Source organism: Oncorhynchus mykiss, chromosome 27, assembly GCF_013265735.2.
Source record: "Oncorhynchus mykiss isolate Arlee chromosome 27, USDA_OmykA_1.1, whole genome shotgun sequence".
NCBI classification, from domain to species: Eukaryota; Metazoa; Chordata; class Actinopteri; order Salmoniformes; family Salmonidae; genus Oncorhynchus; species Oncorhynchus mykiss.
The window spans coordinates 30722156-30745610 of record NC_048591.1 but is presented as its reverse complement, the minus strand read 5'-3'; the positions used below and the strand labels follow the sequence as shown (position 1 = coordinate 30745610).

Below are 23455 nucleotides of genomic sequence, written 5' to 3'. Positions count from 1 at the left end.
GGACCTAGTGAATGACCTGCAGAGAGCTGGGACCAACGTACCAAAGCCTCCCATCAGTAACACACTACGCTGCCAGGGACTCAAATCCTGCAGTGCCAGACGTGTCCCCCTGCTTAAGCCAGTACATGTCCAGGCCCGCCTGAAGTTTGCTAGAGAGCATTTGGATGATCCAGAAGAAGATTGGGAGAATGTCATATGGTCAGATGAAACCAAAATATAACTTTTTGGTAAAAACTCAACTCGTCGTGTTTGGAGGACAAAGAATGCTGAGTTGCATCCAAAGAACACCATACCTACTGTGAAGCATGGGGGTGGAAACATCATGCTTTGGGGCTGTTTTTCTGCAAAGGGACCAGGACGACTGATCAGTGTAAAGGAAAGAATGAATGGGGCCATGTATCGTGAGATTTTGATTGAAAACCTCCTTCCATCAGCAAGGGCATTGAAGATGAAACGTGGCTGGGTCTTTCAGCATGACAATGATCCGCCCGGGCAACGAAAGAGTGGCTTCGTGAGAAGCATTTCAAGGTCCTGGAGTGGCCTAGCCAGTCTCCAGATCTCGACCCCATAGAAAATCTTTGGAGGGAGTTGAAAGTCCGTGTTGCCCAGCAACAGCCCCAAAACATCACTGCTCTAGAGGAGATCTGCATGGAGGAATGGGCCAAAATACCAGCAACAGTGTGTGAAAACCTTGTGAAGAGTTACAGAAAACGTTTGACCTCTGTCATTGCCAACAAAGGATATATAACAAAGTATTGAGAAACTTTTGTTATTGACCAAATACTTATTTTCCACCATAATTTTCAAATAAATTCATTAAAAATCCTACAATGTGATTTTCTGGATTTTTTTAAAATAATTTTGTCTGTCATAGTTGAAGTGTACCTATGATGAAAATTACAGGCCTCTCTCATCTTTTTAAGTGGGAGAACTTGCACAATTGGTGGCTGACTAAATATTTTTTTGCCCCACTGTATATCACCTAATGCTCTGTTAGATCTTTTTATCAACTTAAATTATTGTGAACATTACACATAACTTCTATTTGCTATTTATGGCCTGTAGGCCTAATTGACCTGAGGTCATACAACTCTTTTTTGAGTAAAAAAAAAGATGGATTATTGTATTATTTTGACTATAACAAATACTCAGATGAAACCTATTGTGCTATTTATCACAGACTACTTTGTGTCAAAGTCATGATCTAAGATATGATCAAGAGCCTCACATACAGTATATAGTTTGGTCATTGTGGTGCCACAGAATGAATTGTGAGCAAGGCCTCAAAAAAGCTTTATATTCCAGAGCTGCAAGAAAAGTTCTATATATTATTGAAACAATTTGCCAACAGGTGTGGTTCCCGTGGGGGAAAGATTCTATTGGGGAAAGGTTACCAAGGTTGCCAAGAAGGGGAGTGAGATGTGTGTGTGTGTGTGTGTGTGTGTGTGTGTGTGTGTGTGTGTGTGTGTGTGTGTGTGTGTGTGTGTGTGTGTGTGTGTGTAATACACCCATTATGTGTGTGTACATACAACTAAGATATTTTGTGTGTGTTTAATCCAATGTCAAATGTAATACAATGTCTCCATCTAGTGGCCATTTCTACTGATGTGTTTATTGGTAGTGTTTTATCAACTTTTTCCCCACTTCGAGGAAATAGGCTGTAGAGAATCATATTAAAGCGCTGGGCTTGGAATTTGATCACGTTACCACATAATTCGGCCGCCACGTACGCTGCCATAATAACGTCATAGACGGCCGAAAGTGTACGTCACAGTAAAACAGCTGAGATATTCCCGCGAGTTTCACTTTTTGATCACACTCAGACGTGCTGAAGAACGTAAGTGCCTCAGTAATGAATGAAAAATGCAGATTAATTAACTAGATTAGGCTAATTAAATATAACGATCTCTATTAGAATTTGCAACCAAAATGTAAGCCAATGAGTGAAATAGAAAGTAGGCTAGCCTAACGAGCGAAATCTAATCATGACTTTGTTTTCTTTAGGATATAGCGCATAAAATAGAATTGGGAATCTGTTATCTAATACAAGAATGCTTGGTACTGATTCTGAATCCGGCTGTTGGCCGCGCTTGAGGTCTTCGAAGATGCGCAACAACCCCAAAGCCAAACACACAGGAAAGGAGATATGGTATGAAACAGATAAAAAGCATAACAAGTACTGAAGTAGTGCCATATATGATTTTTATTTTTATATGGACTGGAATAACAGAAATAGTCATCTGAAAATGTCTGGCATAGTGGGGGGATGATATTGTAGTGTAACTGTGACTACATTAGTATTTTTTTCCAGCTCTCCCCTCTCTGACCTCTAAGCCTGCCTGTTACCCCTTCTAGCTCTCAGGATGCCCAGACAAAAGCTGAGCTTGACCCAGTGACCCGCTCCCTGGCTCTCCACCTGTGCTGCCCAGCTTGTGACACTCTCCTCCTCCAGCCTGTGTCTCTGCCCTGTGGCCACTGCCTCTGTCGGCCCTGCCTGGAAAGCGTCCGCAAGAAGCCGCCCAGCACCAAGGCCTCTGATGCCGAGCAACCTCAGCCCTGCTCCCAGTGCCCCCGCTGCCTGGTCCACTACTCCCTCCAGCCCGGCGAGTCCTGGCACTTCCCAGAGAACCTTCTCCTGGCTAACGTGGCTGAGCAGCTCCTGGAAAGGCTTGAGGGCCTGAGGTGGGTGAAGCAACCCAAAAACAACCGTGCCAAGAAGAGACCCCTGAGGGTGACCGCCTGCGAGATCTGCTGTAAGCAGCGCGAGGCCCAGCGCTACTGCCACACCTGCGGCCTTAACTACTGTGCCAAGTGCCTGAGAAAACTCCATGGCAAACGGGCATTCCAGGTCCACGTGCTGACGGAGCCCGTGGAGAGCGGGTGCCGCGATCCGTGCCCCACCCACCACGACCGCTCCCTGTCCCACTGTTGCCTTGACGACGGAGCTCTGGGGTGCCAGGGGTGCATGGAACAGGGGCACCAGGGACACAATGTGTCTCTAGTCCACGAGGCCCGCACCCACATGGAGGTGGGCATCCACAATTCCCTAGAGCAGGCTTGGAAGGGTAAGGTCACGTCTACTACTCTAATTTCATGGATTTATGTCGTTCTTTTGACATCTTAATGTTGCTGCACAAACAGCTTTTGTTCAGTTAATTAGCTTTCATAAGTGCAGCCAGAATGTACCAGTGATAACCTTTCACATCTTAATTACTCCAAGTAAAAAATACATTCTCAAAATCCAATCTCTGTGAACCACAGCAATGGTAGCCAATGTTCCCTCAAAAGAAAATAGGCACTGAGCAAATTTCAGGTCTGCTGAGGACAAACTTGCACATTTTGAAAATTCTGTGCAAATTCCAGCGCAAGTTTACTGTGAACACTGAGGTTGTACTCGCTTTAAGTTTCAGTTTTAACAGTGGTCAGGTAGGCTACTATGGATATTTTATCATAATGTAGGTCTACCAGAGTGGCCTACCATCGAAAACAATGGAGAAAAATACATCCCATAACATTTTAACATGGAAATAGCTGTTCTATCAATCAGCCTACAGTAGCAGCAAATGTGTGGTGTTCAATGTAGGCCTACATTCCATGAGACTTAAAAAAAACATGCAGGGCTTAACATTACCCTGTTATCCACTAGTCCTTCAGACAAGGAGATGGCTTAAAATGTTTTGTTGTTTGATGCAAGACACCACTTTACAAAATAAAATGCATTATTATTATTATTACCATTATTATAGAAAACCAGACAGATTATGCTTCCCTCTGCCTATTGGCTACTTACCTTATCAAGCCTGTCTCAAAATACAACACTGCCCCTTTAACACTTAAAAAACGCACTTTACCTGACTAGCTTTTCAAAGATGACTAGAAATGCACACATCTTGTGCTCTTGTCGGAAGCAACCACTCCCCCATTGTTGACTAGAAATTAGAGATAACCGGGCTAACGACTCACTAACTAGCAAAGAATATGAACAAATGTGCACAGGTTTGATCTCAAAACAAGCGCACCTACTCGTGACCACTCATGCTGTAAACACAGTCAAGTTCAAAGTGAATGGCACAGATCCATATATGACTATTTGCATATAGGCCTACTGCAGCTCTGATTGGTTATGGCGCTGTAGAGTAGGGGCCTGAGTCATGCCTGTAAATGCAATAGAATAATATGCCAATGCTCTCTGCATACAAGAAAATCTCTTACACAGTTAATGTTGCATACTAATAAGTCTTGCATAGTTTGTTTTGTTTCAGTATGTTACATTGAAAGTGTCTAATATTGTATTGATTTGAGCACAATTTTCCACAGTATAGTGAAACGTTGATAGTGTTAACTAAAGGGAAAAACTAGGAAGTTGAGTGAAGGTCAAACTCATGCTTCTCTGCATGGGCTGATATTTCTTCTGCCCGGCCATCCGAGGGGAGCTGCGTGCCGACGCACGTGCACAGCTTAGAGGGAATATTATGTCAAACAGATTACTTGCAGCAGAGTAAACTCAAAGTTAATTCATTAAAAGTTCATACAGAAATGTAAGTTTGTATCAGATGTTTATTGCTGCACCCGTCATGTGGCTGTAGTGAAGTCCCAGTGTGAAGCTGACATGGTGTCCATGGACCAGTTGAGGGCCCGGACGGGCTCCGACGGCACCGAGCTAAGACGCCGTGTACGCGAGGGCTTCCTGTCTCTCCGTAATGTCCTGCTAGACCAGGAGGCGGCACTGCTCTCACACCTGGACAACCTAACCTCCAGTACCTGCAGCGGAGCCATTGACTTCCTCCAGACCTCTGCCCCACTCCTGGGCTCCCTGACTGGGCTGGAGATGATCTCTGAACAGGCCCTCCTGGAGCCCAACACCGTGGCCTTCCTGACCGGGGCCATGGCTCTGACCCAGCAGCTGCAGAGGGTCAACGGGGACATTCAACGCCCTGCCCTGACTCTCCAGGAGGGGGAGCCCTTCAAGGGGGTGAAGATGGACTTTGATGCCCTCTTTAGGGACCTGCAGGCCCTGCTGGGGACCCACCTCCACTGGAAGAGCCCTGAAGTGGCTGCAGTGGTTTCTGTGGCGACCGGCATGGAGGCAGACGTTTTGGAGGGGTGCTGCGAGGTGGTGCAGCTGCCGTCATGCCCAGGGACCCCGCACCGCTCCCTGGCGGACTCACCCCGAAGCCCCCGGACCCCCAGGAGCCACAGGAAGCTGGTGATGGAGGAACAGCTGGGCCTGTCAGCTGGGGACTGCAGCGATAAGGAACGCTATCTGCTGCCCAGGCCCCCCATCATCTACCAGCACATCGTCAGTGGAGCCACTGTGGAGGTACAGTTAAACAGCAACTATGGACTTATTCAGGAATTAAACTTCAAATGTATTGTTTTATATCTATGTAGAAGTTATCCAATATGATGATAGCTATCTATCTGTCTGTGTAGATCTTCTGGATGCTGCCCATGGGTGAGGAGGTGGAGACCTTTGACATCCACTTCCAGGATGCGGTTACCTTGGGGATGGCCATGGAGGAGGGGAAGGGAGTGGTCCTGGTGGGGCTGAAGACATGCAACCTGCAGACGGCCAGGCTCTGCCTAAACACACACTACCTGTTCCGGGCACGCTCTGTCAACAACAACGGGGCCGGGGAGTGGAGCTCCTCCTACAGAGTGAGTGTGGTATTACATGACCAATGACATTCACTGACTGACTGTGAGCCCAATCCTATTTTGATATACATGAGTATTACTAACAACTAACTTGTTCATGTTGTCATTGTTCCCAGGTGAACACCGAGTGCCAGGGAGATGAGGCCAAGGCAGCCGTGACACAGGAAATCTAACTCTTACTACAGGAAATAAAGATCCCACACATCAAATCTCATACTCCATATGTCTACTTACAATCTGCCATTTCCATATATTACTTTACATTATCTAACAGAAACATACATTGCATAAAAAAATAATGCAAGCAGCTTTGAAAAAGTGAGTTTCAATAAACACAATGCACACATCTTGTTGCTATGTGGAATTTGTTTCTAACTAATTCACCTGGTTAAATAAAGGTTAATCAGAATACAATTGTATTGACCACTTTAAAATTATAGTCTTAGTCACGTCTCGGTGCCCAGAGCAAACAGTGGAAATCTTTCTTTAATCACCTATGAAAAAAAACACTAATTAGCATCAGGCTAACGAGTCCTAGGTGACCCTCTCGTTATACAACATTAAATAATTACATCCTATTACCCCCAGCAGCAGCAGCCCTCTGCTATTACAGCCCACACATCTCTCAAGGACATGGTAATCCACTCATTCTAATTAAAACACTGCTGAAAGTGCACTGTCCGGAAAAATTTGGTAAGTGTCGTGGCTTGACTTTAAAATCAATCTGAGGATTGTTATTTATCTAATTACCTAAATATGTTTAATTGTTACCCGATTAAATTAATAATGTAACAATTAACTCATTAGGATCTGGGGCACCACGAGAGGGGTTCTTTAAAGAGTTGCCATCTCCCGAATTAAACTCTAAAGGTCTTTACCTATCACATCTATAAACAGTCAATGTATTAATCATAACCTCATATCATATCATCATTCTGAACAGTCATAACCTCCTTGCATCTGCAAAAACCTGAGACTTACTTATGATTCAGTACTACACAAATTGGTGTAATTATTTATTTACAAACTAATTAAAGGGTAACACAGGATAACATACACACTTAATACGTTAAAAACAGGTCCATAGCGGACTGACAACAATATGGCTGCCTGTTACAAAAGACATGGAGAGGGTGAGAGGGAGAGAGACCCTTAACGTTGGTACATTTAGAAAATACTCTCACTTATAGTATTCCTATACCTTGCACACAAACCGCCGCCCGCTTGGAGTGAGAAATCATAAATATATTTACGTGAAATGCCTTGGTTCGCCGTGTCTCTCTCAAAACCATACCAGTGATTGTCCGGGAGGTGGTTTTATTGTCTCTACCTCGTGTTGAGATTCAGGGTTCAAACCGCTCTAACAGTGCAGCTGCAGCTCTATGTCTCTCTGGTCTGATATGTAAATTCTTAACCCATCATTTTATACAGTTTGTTCAAAAGGGCGGTTCCGTCAGGCTGACACGCTCTCTGACCTCACTCAGGGGCGTGACTTGTAACTTGTGCAAAGTTTATGTAAAACAATTATATATTTTGTCTCTTAAAATAATTTCCCTCTCTTAACAAAAACACTTTCATAATTTTTCATATTTCATGCACAACACATTGGATGGACACTTCACTCATGTAGTGTGTGTACTTTCCAAGCTACAGTATTTCCTTTATATATATTTTTTTATATGATATCACAAAATTACAAACGAAATGACATTAGTGTTCCCCACGTTTTATGTTTGAAATATTGTTCCAGTATTCGCTTTAGAACGTGTTACAGTTTCAGCGGGAAAAGTCTGTAGAAACAAAAGACCTTCCTCTGGTGAACATTGGCGAGGGAGAGCTGAATGTTCTGTCCTTGATTTACAACAGGGTGTGAGTTGTTAACCCCAACAGCCCCACCGGTCCACCTGGTGCATGGTTGGTTATATGAGGGTTGGTCTGGGTGACAGAGTCTGTTGTGTGAACATGGTGTCTGTGCTGTAATATTAGTCATCTGCTCCACTATGAGAGGTTGTTAACCTGCAATATCACACTACATTTATAAAACAAGTCATTGTGTCCTTTAAAATCACTACAGGCATCGCTCTTTCTCTCGCTTTCTTTCTCTCTCTGTCTCTTACTCGCTCTCTCATACACACACTTAGTCTGCGTCTACACAGGCAGCCCAATTCTGATATTTTACCACTTTAGTATTTTGACCAATCAGATCAGCTGTTTTGCCAATAATTGTGCAAAAGATTAGATTTTGGCTGCCTGTGTAAACGCAGACTTATAGTACTGCCTTTCTCATCAGCTTTTCTGTTTCCTTTGCTGAGGTTTACACATGGATCATAATGTCATCGAATCTTTTCTCTTCTTCAAACACATGGTTAGCAGATGTTATTGGTCACATACACATGGTTAGCAGATGTTATTGGTCACATACACATGGTTAGCAGATGTTATTGGTCACATACACATGATTAGCAGATGTTATTGGTCACATACACATGGTTAGCAGATGCTATTGGTCACATACACATGATTAGCAGATGCTATTGGTCACATACACATGGTTAGCAGATGTTATTGGTCACATACACATGGTTAGCAGATGTTATTGGTCACATACCCATGGTTAGCAGATGTTATTGGTCACATACCCATGGTTAGCAGATGTTATTGGTCACATACACATGGTTAGCAGATGTTATTGGTCACATACACATGGTTAGCAGATGCAATTGGTCACATACACATGGTTAGCAGATGTTATTGGTCACATACCCATGGTTAGCAGATGTTATTGGTCACATACCCATGGTTAGCAGATGCTATTGGTCACATACACATGGTTAGCAGATGTTATTGGTCACATACCCATGGTTAGCAGATGTTATTGGCCACATACACATGGTTAGCAGATGTTATTGATCACATACCCATGGTTAGCAGATGTTATTGGTCACATACCCATGGTTAGCAGATGTTATTGGTCACATACCCATGGTTAGCAGATGTTATTGTGGGTGTAGCAAAATGCTTGTGCTTCTGGTTCTGACAGTGCAGCAATATCGAACAAGTAATCTAACAATTCCACAACAACTACCTTATCATCATCATTGCCATCCCCACAGTCTGTGAGGAACGAGAGGACTGATTGCCACAGTGTTATTTGAGGATTCATCAGTGATAATGCTGTAATCTTACCTGCTTGTGTACAATGTTACAGTGCAGTAGGCCTAATCCTCATGGACAAGTACAATGTTACAGTGCAGTAGGCCTAATCCTCATGGACAAGTACAATGTTACAGTGCAGTAGGCCTGATCCTCATGGACAAGTACAATGTTACAGTGCAGTAGGCCTAATCCTCATGGACAAGTACAATGTTACAGTGCAGTAGGCCTAATCCTCATGGACAAGTACAATGTTACAGTGCAGTAGGCCTGATCCTCATAGACAAGTACAATGTTACAGTGCAGTAGGCCTAATCCTCATGGACAAGTACAATGTTACAGTGCAGTAGGCCTAATCCTCATGGACAAGTACAATGTTACAGTGCAGTAGGCCTAATCCTCATGGACAAGTACAATGTTACAGTGCAGTAGGCCTGATCCTCATAGACAAGTACAATGTTACAGTGCAGTAGGCCTGCTCCCCCTGGACAAGTACAATGTTACAGTGCAGTAGGCCTGATCCTTATGGACAAGTACAATGTTACAGTTCTGTAGGCCTGATCCTCATGGGCAAGTACAATGTTACAGTGCAGTAGGCCTAATCCTCATGGACAAGTACAATGTTACAGTTCAGTAGGCCTGATCCTCATTGAGAAGTACAATGTTACAGTGCAGTAGGCCTGATCCTCATGGACAAGTACAATGTTACAGTGCAGTAGGCCTGATCCTCATTGACAAGTACAATGTTACAGTGCAGTAGGCCTGATCCTCATAGACAAGTACAATGTTACAGTGCAGTGGGCCTGATCCTCATGGACAAGTACAATGTTACAGTGCAGTAGGCCTGATCCTCATGGACAATTACAATGTTACAGTGCAGTAGGCCTGATCCTCATAGACAAGTACAATGTTACAGTGCAGTAGGCCTGTTCCTCATGGACAAGTACAATGTTACAGTGCAGTGGGAATAATGCTCATGGACAAGTACAATGTTACAGTGCAGTAGGCCTGAACCTCATGGACAAGTACAATGTTACAGTGCAGTAGGCCTGCTCCCCCTGGAAGAGTACAATGTTACAGTGCAGTAGGCCTGGTCCTCATGGACAAGTACAATGTTACAGTTCTGTAGGCCTGATCCTCATGGACAAGTACAATGTTACAGTGCAGTATGCCTGATCCTCATAGACCAGAACAATGTTACAGTGCAGTAGGCCTGATCCTCATAGACAAGTACAATGTTACAGTGCAGTAGGCCTGATCCTCATGGACAAGTACAATGTTACAGTGCAGTAGGCCTGATCCTCATGGACAAGTACAATGTTACAGTGCAGTGGGCCTGATCCTCATGGACAAGTACAATGTTACAGTGCAGTAGGCCTGATCCTCATAGACAAGTACAATGTTACAGTGCAGTAGGCCTAATGCTCATGGACAAGTACAATGTTACAGTGCAGTAGGCCTGATCCTCATAGACAAGTACAATGTTACAGTGCAGTAGGCCTGATCCTCATGGACAAGTACAATGTTACAGTGCAGTAGGCCTGCTCCCCCTGGAACAGTACAATGTTACAGTGCAGTAGGCCTAATCCTGATGGACAAGTACAATGTTACAGTGCAGTAGGCCTGATCCTCATGGACAAGTACAATGTTACAGTGCAGTAGGCCTGATCCTCATGGACAAGTACGATGTTACAGTGGAGTAGGCCTGATCCTCATAGACAAGTACAATGTTACAGTGCAGTAGGCCTGATCCTCATGGACAAGTACAATGTTACAGTGCAGTAGGCCTGATCCTCATGGACAAGTACAATGTTACAGTGCAGTAGGCCTGATCCTCATAGACAAGTACAATGTTACAGTGCAGTAGGCCTGATCCTCATAGACAAGTACAATGTTACAGTGCAGTAGGCCTGATCCTCATTGACAAGTACAATGTTACAGTTCTGTCGGCCTGATCCTCATGGACAAGTACAATATTACAGTGCAGTAGTCCTGATCCTCTTAGACAAGTACAATGTTACAGTGCAGTAGGCCTGATCCTCATGGACAAGTACAATGTTACAGTGCAGTAGGCCTGATCCTCATGGACAAGTACAATGTTACAGTGCAGTAGGCCTGATCCTCATGGACAAGTACAATGTTACAGTGCAGTAGGCCTGATCCTCATAGACAAGTACAATGTTACAGTGCAATAGGCCTGATCCTCATGGACAAGTACAATGTTACAGTGCAGTAGGCCTGATCCTCATGGACAAGTACAATGTTACAGTGCAGTAGGCCTGATCCTCATGGACAAGTACAATGTTACAGTGCAGTAGGCCTGATCCTCATTTACAAGTACAATGTTACAGTTCAGTAAGCCTGATCCTCATGGACAAGTACAATGTTACAGTGCAGTAGGCCTGATCCTCATAGACAAGTACATGGTTGCTATTTCCAGAATTGACCAAAAGATGGGAGCATAGATCCCACCAGCACAGGATTAGGTGGAGCAACAAATATTCAGCATCAGCAAAAAAATAAAACTAATCTAAACTCCCAGGTGAGTTTATTATGACAAGGTTTCCAGCTTCATCAGAGTTGTGCTGATGATCATGATTGTATAATAACAGAGCGTAGCATGCAAAGTCAGAGGAAATGGGACTCATGCTGAGCTCAAGTGACTTGCCTACATTTGTATGGCTGACATCAGTACAAACACAGCAGGAGTCCTGTTTGTGTACACAGAGGGAGAATCTTAATTGCATACTCCTCGCGTCTTCTCTCCTCGCCTCCTTCTCAAAACCCATTGGATAAGAAAGCCAGAGGTCCCTACCCTCTGACCTCCTCCAATCGGTTTTGAGAAGGAAGAGAGTAGAAAGGTTGCGATGAGTATGCAATTACGATTCTCCCATACAGTAGAAACCAGCCTGTGATCCTGTGGCATAGTGACTACTTGTGAATCCATGCGTGCATGAGTTATACGAATGTGTTTGTAAGGTCACGAGGTCATACAGTCATCCAAAAGCCTTGACATCATCTGTAGAACATACACAACACACATGTTATTGGTCACATACACATGGTTAGGGGTTTAGGCAATGTCACTGGTATCACCATAAGGCTGTGGCCGCTAATTGTGTGTGTATGTGTGTGTGTGCGCATTACAGTTGCTAATTTGAGATGAACCCTCACAGTAACAGTGTTTGGCTGCACTAATAGGCAGTGGCTGACATTTGAAAAGGTTGAGATAGAGGGTGGGGGGTCTCACTCGCATTCTGACTAAAGAGTCGGTCCCCTTGTGCGGAATGGCCAGAGGATAAAACATTGAGACTCAAGCTTTTGTCCTAGCTAATCCTTAGACCAATTATTGTAAAAATCTAATTCATTCCTATGCTACAATATACAGGTAGGTGGTAGGCTAAATAAAATGTTATGTCACTCAATCTTCTCCATCTCTCTCTCAACATCTGTTCTCATAGTATGCAGTCATGCAAAACCAATGTTTATTCAAAAATAATAAGGGATGTAGGAGAAGAGATAAGTAGGCAGTAGGAAAGGTATCAGTGGAAGACAGAGATATGGAGAGATGAAATTAGAGACAGAGAGAGAGAGAGTGTTGGAGGGACTACAGCAGCAACTAGATCTTCTGCACAGATTCTGTCAGACCTGGGCCCTGACAGTAAATCTCAGTAAGACAAAAATAATGGTGTTCCAAAAAAGGTCCAGTTGCCAGGACCACAAATACAAACTCCATCTAGACACCGCTGCCATAGAGCGCACAAAAAACAATACATACCTCGGCCTAAACATCAGCACCACAGGTAACTTCCACAAAGCTGTGAACGAGCTGAGAAACAAGGCAAGAAGGGCCTTCTACGCCATCAAAGGTACATAACATTTGACATACCAGTCATACCAGACATACCAGACATACCAGGATCTGGCTAAAAATAGTTTAATCAGTTATAGAACCCATTGCCCTTTATGGTTGTGAGGTCTGGGGTCCGCTCACCAACCAAGAATTCACAAAATGGGACAAACACCAAATTGAGACTCTGCAAAAATATCCTCTGTGTATAATGTAACACACCAAATAATGCATGCAGAGCAGAATTAGGCTGATATCCGCTAATTATCCAAATCCAGAAAAGAGCCTTTGAATTCTACAACCACCAAAAAGGAAGTGATTCCCAAACCTTCCATAACAAAGCCATCACCTACAGAGAGATGAACCTGGAGAAGAGTAACCTAAGCAAGCTGGTCATGGGGCTCTGTTCACAAACACAAAGACAGCCCACAGAGCCCCCAGACAGCAACACAATTAGACCCAACCAAATCATGAGAAAACAAAAAGATAATTTCTTGACACAATGGGAAGAATTAACAAAACAACAGAGCAAACTAGAATGCTATTTGGCCCTAAACAGAAAGTACACAGTGGCAGAATACCTGACCACTGTGACTGATCCAAACTTAAGGAACGCTTTGACTATGTACAGACTCAGTGAGCATTGCCTTGCTATTGAGAAAGGCCGCCGTAGGCAGACATGGCTCTCAAGAGAAGACAGGCTATGTGCACACTGCCCACAAAATGAGATGGAAACTGAGCTGCACTTCCTAACCTCCTGCCAAATGTATGACCATATTAGAGACACATATTTCCCTCAGATTACACAGACCCACGAAGATTTCGAAAACAAATCCAATTGATTTGATAAACTCCCATATCTACTGGGTGAAATACCACAGTGTGCCATCACAACAGCAAGATGTGTGACCTGTTTCCACAAGAAAAGGGCAACCAGTGGAGAACAAACACCATTGAAAATACATCCTATATTTATGTTAATTTATTTTCCATTTTTCACTTTAAACATTTGCACATTGTTACAACACTGTATATAGCCATAATATGGCATTTGAAATATCTCTATTCATTTGGAACTGTTGTGAATGTAATATTTACTGTTCATTTTTTATTGTTTGTCACTTTTGTCTTCCTTTATCGCAACAAAGCATCCTTCACTCATGCTGCCAAACATACCCTCGTAAAATTGACTGTCCTACCGATCCTCGACTTCGGTGATGTCATCTATAAAATAGCCTCCAACACTTTACTCAACAAACTGGATGCAGTCTATCACAGTGCCATCCGTTTTGTCACCAAACCATTGCGACCTGTATGCTCTCGTTGGTTGGCCCTCGCTTCATACTCGTCGCCAAACCCACTGGCTCCAGGTTATCTACAAGTCTCTGCTAGGTAAAGCCCTGCCTTATCTCAGCTCGCTGGTCACCATAGCATCTCCCACCTGTAGCACGCGCTCCAGCAGGTATATCTCACTGGTCACCCCCAAAGCCAATTCCTCCTTTGGTTGTCTTTCCTTCCAGTTCTCTGCTGCCCATGACTGGAACGAACTACAAAAATCTCTGAAACTGGAAACACTTATTTCCCTCACTAGCTTTAAGCACTAACTGTCAGAGCAGCTCACAGATTACTGCACCTGTACATAGCCCACCTATAATTTAGCCCAAACAACTACCTCTTTCCCTACTGTATTAAATGTATTTATTTATTTTGCTCCTTTGCACCCCATTATTTTTATTTCTACTTTGCACTTTGCACATTCTTCCATTGCAAATCTACCATTCCAGTGTTTTACTTGCTATATTCTATTTACTTTGCCAACATGGCCTTTTTTTGCCTTTACCTCCCTTATCTCACCTCATTTTCTCACATCGTATTTAGACTTGTTTATACTGTATTATTGACTGTATGTTTGTTTTACTCCATGTGTAACTCTGTGTCGTTGTATGTGTCGAACTGCTTTGCTTTATCTTGGCCAGGTCGCAATTGTAAATGAGAACTTGTTCTCAACTTGCCTACCTGGTTAAATAAAGGTGCAATAAAATAAAAAAAATAAAAATTTGAATTGAGAGAGAGAGAGAGAGAGAGTTAAAGCTAGATAAGGGAGAGCACCATACTGAGAAGTGTGTTTTATATTTATTTGCATGTGGGGTATAGGATCTACTGTCTGGCTAACTGGAGCAGACATCTACAAAAACATCTGTTTTTATCATTCCGCTGCTAGCTCAATATGACTAGAATGAACAACACCCCCAATACACTCAAACAGTACCAATAGTATGATGGACCAGTCTCAATACCACAACTTTAACACATATTGTATACTCAATGTCCGAGCCCCTACCCTTTGATATTTAGTCCTAAAAGAAATGGATATGTGTTATTAGCAGAGTAGTAGATCCACTTAACCTGTCTTCAGGCCAGGAAGGATGTTCCGAGAACTATCCAATCCTCTCGAAATTACTATAGTACTTTGAGGTAGTGGCTAGGACTTTGTTTCGAATTTGGCATCATACATACACAGCAACACCACAACACCCCTGCAAAAAGAGATGCAGCAAGCTGCTAAGCCTGTATCCTCATTTCGGAAAAGAAGGGAGGGGGCAGAGAGAGAGAGAGAGAGAGAGAGAGAGAGTGAGGAGGAAGAATGAGAGAGAGACTGTTGTTTGTTGTTTTCCCATCGTAGTCGTGGGGATTATATCAAACAGGCTTAGTAGATGACTCTTAGGGGCTTGTGTTTTTGTTCTCTTGGCTAAATAAAGAAACTATTATTCGGCACATCTCTGGTGCGGTGCTTACTCAGAGGACTAACTCACCCTTCCTACTCTCAAATGTATAATTTATGTCAATCTCTCCCCATCTCCCTCTATCCTTTACTGTCACTTCTCATTGCCTGCCTGTCTCTCTGAATCCCTGCTCTACTCCCCCTATATCACTTTTCCAGCATTGCATCTTGCAGAGAAATAACTTGTGGGAGAGGGAGGCTGAGTGTAAGAGGACAAGGGGAAACAACAGTCTTAGATAAGCCCAGGGGAATCTCCCATCATCCTCTACTTTAGCAACACGCAGATGACTGCTCTGGGAAGGTGAGCCACTTGAAGTAGACGTTACTCATAAGCACAGGTTAAAGACCAGCTTCCTCTCCCCCTAATCCTAATCATTAACGACCAGCTTCCCCTTCCCCTAATCCTAACCATTAACGACCAGCTTCCCCTTCCCCTAATCCTAACCATTAACGACCAGCTTCCCCGTCCCCTAATCCTAACCATTAACGACCAGCTTCCCCGTCCCCTAATCCTAACCATTAACGACCAGCTTCCCCATCCCCTAATCCTAACCATTAACGACCATTTTACCCTTCCCCTAATCCTAACCATTAACGACCAGCTTCCCCTTCCCCTAATCCTAACCATTAACGACCAGCTTCCCCTTCCCCTAACCTTCCCCTAATCCTAACCATTAACGACCAGCTTCCCCTTCCCCTAATCCTAACCATTAACGACCAGCTTCCCCTTCCCCTAATCCTAATCCTAATCATTAGTTGGAAAACTACTAAACCTGATCTCAGATAAGTATCTGGAGACAACTTTATCTTACATCAGGTGCAGTGGAGGCTCATAATAATGGCTGGAATTGAGTGTAATGGCTGGAATGGAGTGTATGGAATGGTATCAAACATAAACCATTCCATTCACTCCATTCCGGACATTATTATGAGCCATCCTCCCCTCAGCAGCCTCCACTGGTCAGGTGAGTCAGTTACTGGGGCAGAACAGTAAGAATTGTCTGGTAGTCTACATTGGCACTGGCAAAATCACAGCAAAATAGAGAAACGATGGCAAAGTTAAGATTCATACAGAAAAGTACTGTTCTGTGGGTGTTCCTTCAGACATCCACTGCTTCTGTTGCCCACTATCTAGGTGAAGACCCCCGCCTCAGCACTGTGTAGGTCTACAAAGAGACACTCACAAAACTTCCCTTGAGCTTTGTCTGAACTCTGGCTAACTCTGCAACCAAAAAAGTTTTCATCTGCAAAACCACATCACATAAGGGAGGGTGAAATCAGAGACCCCAAATAAAAATCCTTTCCTATTCTTTCTCTCTCTCTCTCTCTCTCTCTCTCTCTCTCTCACACACACACACACACAAAACACTGGCCCACATATAAGGGAAAGTGAAAGAAAGTTCAGCACAACGGAAGCAATACAGGCTGTTACTCATTTTCATGATTTTTAATGAGCAGAAAACTTCATGGTGGCGTTTGACTGTCAATACATGATGATCAAATCAATCCGGTTTAGTGACACCCCAGGGAGGAAATATCACAGTGATAAGAGAGGATTAGGAGGAGAAAAGAAAAGGAAGAGCTAATGAAAGGCATATGCAGGCAGAGAGAGAGCAGAGACAGTGAGAGACGTGGGTGTCTATAGACTTGAAGAAGTTTCAGCAACTGCTGGTGGGAACATTTATGGGAGGCTGGGGTAAAGTATGAAAAGATTATGAGAAACACACACACAGTCTGTCTGGAGCTCACAGAACACACACACAGTCTGTCTGGAGCTCACAGAACACACACACACACAGTCTGTCTGGAGCTCACAGAACACACACACAGTCTGTCTGGAGCTCACAGAACACACACACACACAGTCTGTCTGGAGCTCACAGAACACACACACAGTCTGTCTGGAGCTCACAGAACACACACACACACAGTCTGTCTGGAGCTCACAGAACACACACAGTCTGTCTGGAGCTCGCAGAACACACACACAGTCTATCTGGAGCTCACAGAACACACACACACACAGTCTGTCTGGAGCTCACAGAACACACACACACACAGTCTGTCTGCAGCTCGCAGAACACACACACAGTCTATCTGGAGCTCACAGAACACACACACACACACAGTCTGTCTGGAGCTCGCAGAACACACACACAGTCTGTCTGGAGCTCACAGAACACACAGTCTGTCTGGAGCTCGCAGAACACACACACAGTCTGTCTGGAGCTCGCAGAACACACACACAGTCTGTCTGGAGCTCACAGAACACACACACACACACACACAGTCTGTCTGGAGCTCGCAGAACACACACACAGTCTGTCTGGAGCTCACAGAACACACACACAGTCTGTCCGGAGCTCATAGAACACACACACAGTCTGTCTGGAGCTCACAGAACACACACACACACACACACAGTCTGTCTGGAGCTCACAGAACACACACACACAGTCTGTCTGGAGCTCACAGAACACACACACACACACAGTCTGTCTGGAGCTCACAGAACACACACACAGTCTGTAGTTTACAGCCCCAGCGTGATGGTCGCTCTAAGACATAAACATCCAACTGATGATGATGATTCATAGCCCCACACTCTGTGTGTGTGTGTGTGTGTGTGTGTGTGTGTGTGTATGAGAGAGAGAGAGCAAGAGAGAGAGAGCAAGAGAGAGAGATAGAGATAGAGATAGAGAAAGAAAGAAAGAAAGAGCAAGAAAGAAAGAAAGAAAGAAAGAAAGAAAGAAAGAAAGAAAGAAAGAAAGAAAGAAAGAAAGAAAGAGAGAGAGAGAGAAAGAAAGAAAGAGCGAGAGGGAGAGAGAGAGAGAAAGAAAGAAAGAGCAAGAGAAAGAGAGAATTGAAAGTTCTATGGATCAAATCACAAGGGAAAATAAAAGTGCTGAGCAGACAGCTCTGTTAATGTCAGGTGTCAACAGCAATGAGAACAGATTCATCTGGCAGTCTGACCACACACACACACACACGGATATGCAGGCTGAGCACAGCACAGCATAAGCCTACCCCTGGCACCATTTTAACAATTCTGAGCTGTATGCAGTCAAGCGAGACGTATACCGTTGGGCGATCAATGGTAATGTGTATAATGACAAACTATAATCAATATTGTTGTACAATGACTTGTGATCAATGGTGATGTTTAGTATTGATTTCAACACTAAGCCTCATTGAAATTGATTTCACGCTATTTCGATATCCTGCCCCTTAGGTCAGAATCTATAGTCCCTAAATCACAACATCTATGTCTACTATCTGGTCTTCCTCATGTAGGCCTATCTTACTCTCTGTAGGCCTATTAGGAGAAGAGCCTACATGCCTGTATTCAAGGCTATAGCTGTGTAGGCCTTAGCCCTTGATCATGAGTCTAAGTTTCCTTACTTTACACATAAGAGTCATTGGTCGACAGGGTCTTCTGTAGGGGAGCTATGTTAAGAGCCGCAACGCTTGGTGCGAACATTAACACACATCGCTTGCGGGCCTTAGCTTACATATTGTCAAGAAATAATTTTCCAAAAACAAAAGGTTAAATTGATACACACCTTTATAGGGTTATGAGGCCATATTTCAATGTTACAGTGCTTGTTTACAGAAAACAGACGGAAGACAGAGTGGACTCAATGTGAACAAAGCTGTCTGCATGTTCTTCCCAAAGAGGGCAACTGATGTTACTGAGCCAGATGTCTATGTGTCTGGGGAGAGGCTCCAGGTGGTATCTGATGCTACTGAGCCAGATGTCTATGTGTCTGGGGAGAGGCTCCAGGTGGTATCTGATGCTACTGACCCAGATATCTATGTGTCTGGGGAGAGGCTCCAGGTGGTATCTGATGCTACTGAGCCAGATGTCTATGTGTCTGGGGAGAGGCTCCAGGTGGTATCTGATGCTACTGAGCCAGATGTCTATGTGTCTGGGGAGAGGCTCCAGGTGGTATCTGATGCTACTGAGCCAGATGTCTATGTGTCTGGGGAGAGGCTCCAGGTGGTATCTGATGCTACTGAGCCAGATGTCTATGTGTCTGGGGAGAGGCTCCAGGTGGTATCTGATGCTACTGAGCCAGATGTCTATGTGTCTGGGGAGAGGCTCCAGGTGGTATCTGATGCTACTGAGCCAGATGTCTATGTGTCTGGGGAGAGGCTCCAGGTTGTATCTGATGCTACTGAGCCAGATGTCTATGTGTCTGGGGAGAGGCTCCAGGTGGTATCTGATGCTACTGAGCCAGATGTCTATGTGTCTGGGGAGAGGCTCCAGGTGGTATCTGATGCTACTGACCCAGATGTCTATGTGTCTGGGGAGAGGCTCCAGGTGGTATCTGATGCTACTGAGCCAGATGTCTATGTGTCTGGGGAGAGGCTCCAGGTTGTATCTGATGCTACTGAGCCAGATATCTATGTGTCTGGGGAGAGGCTCCAGGTGGTATCTGATGCTACTGAGCCAGATGTCTATGTGTCTGGGGAGAGGCTCCAGGTGGTATCTGATGCTACTGAGCCAGATGTCTATGTGTCTGGGGAGAGGCTCCAGGTGGTATCTGATGCTACTGAGCCAGATGTCTATGTGTCTGGGGAGAGGCTCCAGGTGGTATCTGATGCTACTGAGCCAGATGTCTATGTGTCTGGGGAGAGGCTCCAGGTGGTATCTGATGCTACTGAGCCAGATGTCTATGTGTCTGGGGAGAGGCTCCAGGTTGTATCTGATGCTACTGAGCCAGATATCTATGTGTCTGGGGAGAGGCTCCAGGTGGTATCTGATGCTACTGAGCCAGATGTCTATGTGTCTGGGGAGAGGCTCCAGGTGGTATCTGATGCTACTGACCCAGATGTCTATGTGTCTGGGGAGAGGCTCCAGGTGGTATCTGATGCTACTGAGCCAGATGTCTATGTGTCTGGGGAGAGGCTCCAGGTGGTATCTGATGCTACTGAGCCAGATGTCTATGTGTCTGGGGAGAGGCTCCAGGTGGTATCTGATGCTACTGAGCCAGATGTCTATGTGTCTGGGGAGAGGCTCCAGGTGGTATCTGATGCTACTGAGCCAGATGTCTATGTGTCTGGGGAGAGGCTCCAGGTGGTATCTGATGCTACTGAGCCAGATGTCTATGTGTCTGGGGAGAGGCTCCAGGTGGTATCTGATGCTACTGAGCCAGATGTCTATGTGTCTGGGGAGAGGCTCCAGGTTGTATCTGATGCTACTGAGCCAGATGTCTATGTGTCTGGGGAGAGGCTCCAGGTGGTATCTGATACTTGATTCCAACCTCTCTTTTAAAAAGCAGGTGAGAAAGGGAACTCAAATAACCAAATCCAACCTCGCTCATTTCCAATTCATACGAAATTGTCTGACTACAGAGGTAGCCAAACTGAACTTCAATGCCATGATACTTCCCCACTTAACATACTGGTTGACCTAGTTGGGCCCAAGCTTGCTGTACAACATTAAAGCCCGGTCAGTCTGTCTACAATCAGGCTCTCAAGGTGCTTGATAGAAAGCCAATAGCCATAATCACTGTTACATCCTCAGAAAACATAAGCTCCCGAGTTGGGGAAATATTGCGCAATATAGCAACACCTCTTGTATTTAAGATCCTGAATGGCCTGGCTCCCCCTCCACTTTGTACTTTTGTCAAACATAAAACCCACGGCAACAGATCCACGAGGTCTGCCATGAGAGGTGACTGTATAGTTAAAACAGAACCATGTAAGGTACTTGGACTAAGGAGTAACGTTAGGCTCCTTTAGTCCAATATTGGGCAATGTAGGCCTATGCTACTAGTAACATTTAGGCTAGTTGCATAGAAAAAGTCATTTCAAATTTAGACTAGGATACTTCTTCACTCCCCGAGGTCAGTGTTGTGAGCAAAACTAGCTAGTCGAATGATTATATCCTCGCCACGAAAAATGGGCTGACTTTAGGACTGCGGAAAGAAATGGCTCTGCTGTTGCCCTAGCCATCACCTATTGCGGATCCTATCCCTCGAGCGACTTGGCCAATCAGTGCGTATCAGCGACACATGAACGGTGATTTCCACGGAATGGCTCGCGGAACAAAGAAGCCGCCCGTCGCGAATTCCCTTATCGGTAGATAGAGAGAATTCGCCGATAAAACAGCACAGAAGAGTAAAGTTAGTACGGCTTGGTGAAATAAAATGATTATATTCGACGCATAATAGAAAAAAAAGTCCAACGTTTTTTTATGCTCAAGGAGAGAACTTGGCGTCGTGAGGGCTTTTTGTCGGTCGCGAGGCGAGGCTTTTGGCTACATTGGAACGTAAGTAAAATATGTCTCGTCTGTTTTCATTTTTTTCCCGTCGAATATAATAATGTTTGAACACATTCGATAGTGTTGTTCAATATGCTCTCTATTGTTGACGTTTAGAAAACTTGGCAGTGTTTACAACTTTGTCGCACTGGGTTGGGTATGTTGTGTTGTTGTACATGTTGTTTTTATGAAGCTGCAGCAACTCAATAAGCCTTTCGTACGAGAAGGCTACTTTATGACTTTATTGAAATAAAATTACGTCGACTGGGAAGCGAGGCTTGGTAATTTGAGAAGCATAAATTGTCTTTGGCATTTACTTGTAATTCCATTTTTTTTGTTGTACAATTAATTAATCCTACCGTTTACAAGCGCTTGGGAAGTAATGACACAATATTAATAAACTTATTATGATTAGAATGTTTTCGAAACGATATTCTGAAAAGGTTCTGAGTGGCTACAAGCAAATAAACATAATTTCCCCCAAAATATGTTGTTGACAACATATAGAATATTCAGGATTTAATTCTGTCGAAAACTGGGACACGGAGTAGGCCACCGTAATGGTTATTACTTACATCAGGAAAGCACTTTTTTGCTTTAAGTATTAGCCACTGTATTGTAGTCTACTCCTTTGCAGAATTTGCATGTCGGCTTGCTATTTGATACCCTGCTTTGGGCAGTTTCCTATTGTCACAGCTGAATTTACGTCAGTGTAGTCTTTGATTCTACAGACAGACAGGTGGGCAAACAGGAGAGATATTTTACAGCGGGGGTAGGTTTACCAAAACGGACGCCTATTCAAGTGGATCTGTTGCAGTTTATTGGTCATTTTTAAATGGTAAATGCCTTATCTCCTGGAGGGACAGTAACCACACCATCTGCCTGACCTGGCCCTTCCGGGGCAGGAACACTGTCCAGATGAAGTGTGACAGGATTACCGTGGGATGGACCTAAAGAGCCAGTTATCATATTGATGTGCTTTTCTTTCCTTGATGCGTCTTAGTGGATGGTACATTAAACCTCTGTCACCAGAGTAGGCCTTGCTTACTCTTCTGACTTGGCCTACAACTAATCCATTTATATGGAAAACCATTACCGGTTTTGGGCTGTTGTATAGGCCCAATCAATGAATGAGCCCATGGGAAGTATTCAGATAGTTCCTAGTATAGAACCATTCACAGCCCCCAAACTCAATTATTAACATCTGGGGTTTGAACCCACGACCTCAGTCATGTCAGGTGACCTATGAACCCTATAGCCACCTAGATGGGCGACATCCACAGTGCATCATGACCACACCGATGCAGAGCTGGAATAGGCACACTGTTGGAAGTTTTTGTTGTTGTTGACCAAACACACAAGCTATTTCTATGTGAACAAATTAAGACTTTCAGCATGTTTATAGAGAAGAGCACTCAACATTTACTGCACTGACACAAATGACTAATGATTGGTTGAAATACATTTAGAATATCACATTTTATTTGTCACATGTGCTGAAAACAACAGGTGTTGTTCACCTTACAGTGAAATGCTTACTTGCAAGCCCTTATTAACCAACAATGCAGTTCAAGAAATAGAGTTAAGAACATATTTACAAAATAAAAAGTAACACAAAATAACAACAACGAGGCTTTGTGCTGGTACAGAGTCAATGTGCGGGTGTACAGGTTAGTCGAGGTAATTTGTACATGTAGGTAGGGGTAAAGTGACTATATACATAGATAAAAAAAACAGAGAGTAG

At 44.1% G+C, this 23455-nt stretch overlaps 2 protein-coding genes across 3 annotated transcripts in view; both read left to right on the top strand.

Annotated features, from left to right (window-relative positions):
* Positions 1–1949: 1949 nt before the first annotated feature.
* On the top strand, positions 1950–5831 carry LOC118944654 (tripartite motif-containing protein 42-like). Its single transcript, XM_036964659.1, has 5 exons — positions 1950–2149; positions 2356–3065; positions 4587–5320; positions 5434–5658; positions 5775–5831. Exons 1-5 carry the CDS (start codon positions 2052–2054, stop codon positions 5829–5831), a joined length of 1824 nt encoding a protein of 607 aa, XP_036820554.1. The 5' UTR covers positions 1950–2051.
* A 15314-nt stretch (positions 5832–21145) lies between these two features.
* LOC110507935 (SPRY domain-containing SOCS box protein 4) overlaps positions 21146–23455 on the top strand; it is a 41012-nt gene continuing 38702 nt past the window's right edge. For both annotated transcript variants that reach the window (XM_021588356.2, XM_036965431.1), the window contains exon 1: positions 21146–21720. The gene's annotated coding sequence lies outside the window, so the exon portion shown is untranslated. The remainder of the gene's footprint in view (positions 21721–23455) is intronic.

Excerpts from the sequence above, each read along its gene's own strand:
- LOC118944654 (XM_036964659.1), top strand. The coding sequence starts at position 2,052 with ATGCTTGGTACTGATTCTGAATCCGGCTGTTGGCCGCGCTTGAGGTCT. Across the intron at positions 5,321-5,433 it reads TCAGTGGAGCCACTGTGGAG|ATCTTCTGGATGCTGCCCAT; the intron begins GTACAGTTAAAC and ends CTGTCTGTGTAG. Across the intron at positions 5,659-5,774 it reads AGTGGAGCTCCTCCTACAGA|GTGAACACCGAGTGCCAGGG; the intron begins GTGAGTGTGGTA and ends CATTGTTCCCAG.